At 43.9% G+C, this 4,028-nt stretch overlaps 1 protein-coding gene across 7 annotated transcripts in view; it reads left to right on the top strand.

Annotated features, from left to right (window-relative positions):
• The first annotated feature begins 1,791 nt into the window (after positions 1-1,791).
• Positions 1,792-4,028, top strand: part of FCRLA (Fc receptor-like A) — a 7,968-nt gene continuing 5,731 nt past the window's right edge. For all 7 annotated transcript variants that reach the window (XM_011996114.1, XM_011996112.1, XM_011996113.1 and 4 more), the window contains exon 1: positions 1,792-2,163. In XM_011996114.1, the coding sequence (XP_011851504.1) occupies positions 2,034-2,163 (130 nt within the window). In that variant the 5' untranslated portion in view covers positions 1,792-2,033. The remainder of the gene's footprint in view (positions 2,164-4,028) is intronic.

Below are 4,028 nucleotides of genomic sequence, written 5' to 3'. Positions count from 1 at the left end.
CCTGAGGGTCTATGTTTTATGTAGTTTTAGGAGTGGCAATACATCTAAAGACATTTTATTTATTTAATTTGTATGGCCAGGCTTGGTGGCTCACGCCTGTAATCCAGCACTTTGGGAGGCCGAGGAAGGTGGATCATGAGGTCAGAAGATCAAGACCATCCTGGTTAACGCGGTGAAACTCCATCTCTACAAAAAATACAAAAAATTAGCCGGGCGTGATGGCATGTGCCTGTAGTCCCAGCTACTCAGGAGGATGAGGCAGGCTTGAACCCTGGAGGCGGAGCTTGCAGTGAGCCAAGATTGCGCAACTGCACTCAAGCCTGTGCGACAGAGCAAGACTCTGTCTCAAAAAAACATATATATAAATAAATACATACATAAAATAAAAATTAAAAAAACTATTAGGGCTAGCTAGGGTTTTCTTCCTCTTCTGAGGCTTCACATCGCATCAGCTGCAAGGCTTACTGCCTCACTGCCTTCCCCAGCACCCATAGTCAACCACCCCCGGACTCCCTGGGGCCACCTGCACAAAAGCATATGCCTCTCAGATAATGGAAATTTTATTCTAAATGCTTATTTTAGACACAGAAAGATCCACTCTCTTATGCCCGTGTGGTTGATGTGCCTGCTCTGACCTGTGGTTTTTGCACAGTTGAAGGGTCATACTGTCCCTCTCTCCGCCTTCAAGGAGGACCAAACTACCTTCCCCCATTTCTCTCTCTCCCTCTTTTTTTTTCTTTTTGACATGGAGTCTCGCTCTGTCACCCACACTAGAGTGCAGTGGTGTGATCTCAGCTCACTACAATTTTCGCCTCCTGGGTTCAAATGATTCTCATGCCTCAGCCTTCCAAGTAACTGGGACTACAGCCAAGCACCACCATGCCCAGCTAATTTTTTTTTTTTTTTTTTTCAGTAGAGATGAGGTTTCACCATGCTGGCCAGGCTGGTCTTTAACTCCTGACCTCCAGTCCAGTGATCTGCCCACACTGGCCTCCCAAAGTCCTGGGATTACAGAGGCATGGGCCACAGTGCTTGGCCTACCTTACCCCATTTCTGATGGCTCATCTCATCTCCAAATAACCTACTGGAGGTCTGGTGGGTGTTATGATGAGAGAAAGGGGAGGAATGTGGTCACTGTGAAAAGACACATGGGCCCTGCCATTGAGGAGGCCTCAAGCAAATAGAAAACATTCAGAGACAGGGACAATGGTTCCCAGAAGGCCACCTGGAACTGAAGGGAGAGGCTGTAGCCTCTATATTGCCCCTATTCCTGAGTCTCCTCAGGTTTCTCAAGATATCGGATGCCTCCTGTCTCTAATTTCCTCAGGATCAGTGGCTTGAGCTTTGGCTATGAGCCTAAGCCCTGAGCTGACTGCTGGATCCTCTGGGAATAGATTTTCTTTTTCCTCTACTGTTTCCCAGTGGACTCTCCCTGCCTTGTACTCATATTTCCACTGAGACTGAGCAGCCTTAGTCATGCTCCAGAAGCAGAGAGCTGACACGAGTCTAGAGAAATTTGCATGCATATTTGCGTGGGGTTTGGATAGTCAGAGCCTACTAGAGACTAATCTGATATCTAACTTGGTGCCACGACTAATCTTCCTTCTCTGTCTCGCTACCTTCTAGTCACTAGAAACATATAAGTGTTGGAATGGGCAGGACATTTGAATTCTCGTTGATTCCCCAGTGATTTTCTATTGGCCTTAAAACAACATCCCACCTTCTGTCCCCAGTTGCATCACCAGTGAAAAGGGTGGTTGTTGCACTGACCTTTCCCAGAGTGTACATGAAGGCCAGCTGGCTATCAGACAATGACATGCTTTGAAAGTCCCCTGACCTCTGTGAGGTCAGTTGAGAACAGCTGAGAGTGCTACCATTTTGTCACAGCCCTAAGGATGCAGATTATGCTGAAAGCGTGTTGTCCAAATCTGAATGATGAAAGCCAATTACAAACTTGAAAATGAAAATAGACCCCAGACGCAAGGAGATGAGACAGTTAGATTTACTTCCTCTTTTCTAATCAAAGAGGTTTCATGTTGAAGAAAATCATTGCTGGGATTGCAGGAGACCTAAACACAGTCACCATGAAGCTGGGCTGTGTTCTCATGGCCTGGGCCCTCTACCTTTCCCCTGGTGTGCTCTGGACATCCCAGATGCTACTAGGTAAGTAAAATATTTGAATATTGGTGTGGGAATGGAGCTTTGCTTACGTTTGGGGAAAGGACCTGAAGGAAAGAAACATGGACTAATTCTGGCCCTCCAGAGAAGCAGTGTTCAGGTGGAATAAGAAGGGTAGGTATAAGAAAGTTTGGTGTGCAGGATTGAATGACTTTCTGAATATAAAAATCTTCAAGCCTTTTCCATCCTGAAAGTCCCCTCTGACCATGATGTCCTCTCTAGCTGTAATCTCAACTCTTTTCTTTCACTTATGAGACAAATTTTCTTAAAAGAATAGTCCACACTTGCTATCTCCACTTCCTCACTTCTCACACACTCCTCAATGCTTGCAGCCTGGCTTCCACTGGAATCGGTTTTGTCTAGGGCACAATGACCTCCATATTGACTGGGTTATGGCATGCTTTTCAGTTCATATCCTGCTGGACTTCTCTGCTGCACTGTTTATCACTTACTCCTTTTTGCATTCTCTACTACCCTGGCTTCCATGGCACCATTTTCTCCTCGTACTACATGGACTTCTCTTGATCCCTTAATAGCTTCTCTTCTCTTCCCCTTAAACAGTAGTGTTCTCTATAGTCATAGCCTTGCCTCTGTACTCCTCTTTCTTTAGACAATCTCCTTCATGAGCTTATTTGACTATATAATTTTTGCCACTATAACTCTGTATTTAAGAGTCCCAAATCATATCCCCAACCTAACCATGCTTTTGAGCTTCACATTCAAATATCACGCTTCATACCAGACATATCTACCTACATATCTCACAGGTGTCTCTGCACCATGTGACCAGAGCTGAACTTATCTGTCCTTTTGCCCCCCGCCTCGTCTAATTCATTTTCCACTATTTCTGATCTCAGCTAATGACACCAGCATCTACCCTTACAAGGCCATAAACCTGAGAAACAATCCAGACTCTTCCTTCTTTTTCATTCTCTAAATCTGATCAATCATTAGGTTTGGCAAGTTTTACCTTCTAAATTGCTCATAGAAGCAGTCCCTTCCATGGATCATCACTAATGTCTTAGGACAAGCCCTCATCCTCTATGACTTGGGCTAGTCCAGTAAATTCCTAACTAATCTCCTTGTCCAAACCTTGTGTTCTTGAAATGAATTCTGTACCCTGCAGACAGAGTAATTTCTAAAACTCAAGTTTGCCAGCCCAAATTCCTTATCATGGCACAAAAGGCCAAGCAGCCTCTGCTTTTACCCTCTCAGCCTTGTAACTTATGCTCTAATAAATCTCAATCAGTTCATAGTTACATACTCACACACCAGACTCTTGCCTGTCTCTAAGGCTTTGCTTATACCACCATCTCCACCTGAAATGAGCTCTTTCGATGGCCCCCTATTCTCCTCCTCCTTGCAAGTGTGTAGGTGCCCCTAAAGACTCAGCTTAAGTGGTATCTTTTCCAGGCAGCTTTTCTTGAATGCTTCTTTCTGCTCCAATGGCTGCTTGTGATACATTTTCTTACTATAATATTTTCCTACTTATGCTGAAATAATATTTTCATCTACCTGTGTCTTCCACTAAATTGAGAGCTACTTGTGGTTAGGGACAATGTTTTTTTTTTTTTTTTGTCTTGTGATAAGAACTGCAGACTTGGAATCAGATACTCTGGTTTCAAGCCCCTCTTCTATGTATCAGCTCTATGTCACTTTAGAAAATCACTTTTTATATCTCTGGTTCAGTTTTATCATTTGTAAAATGAAAATAATAGTACCTACTACCTAAGGTTTATTGAGTGAGTTCCCAGTAACCCAACAAGATTTTATTTTATTTTGTTTTTTGAGACAGGGTCTCACTCTGCCACCCTGGCTGGAGTGCAGTGGTGCAATCACTGCTCACTGCA

This window comes from Mandrillus leucophaeus, unplaced genomic scaffold, assembly GCF_000951045.1.
Source record: "Mandrillus leucophaeus isolate KB7577 unplaced genomic scaffold, Mleu.le_1.0 Scaffold502, whole genome shotgun sequence".
In the NCBI taxonomy this organism is placed as follows: domain Eukaryota; kingdom Metazoa; phylum Chordata; class Mammalia; order Primates; family Cercopithecidae; genus Mandrillus; species Mandrillus leucophaeus.
The sequence above is the reverse complement of the archived record's forward strand: the minus strand, read 5'-3'. Positions and strand labels throughout refer to the sequence as shown.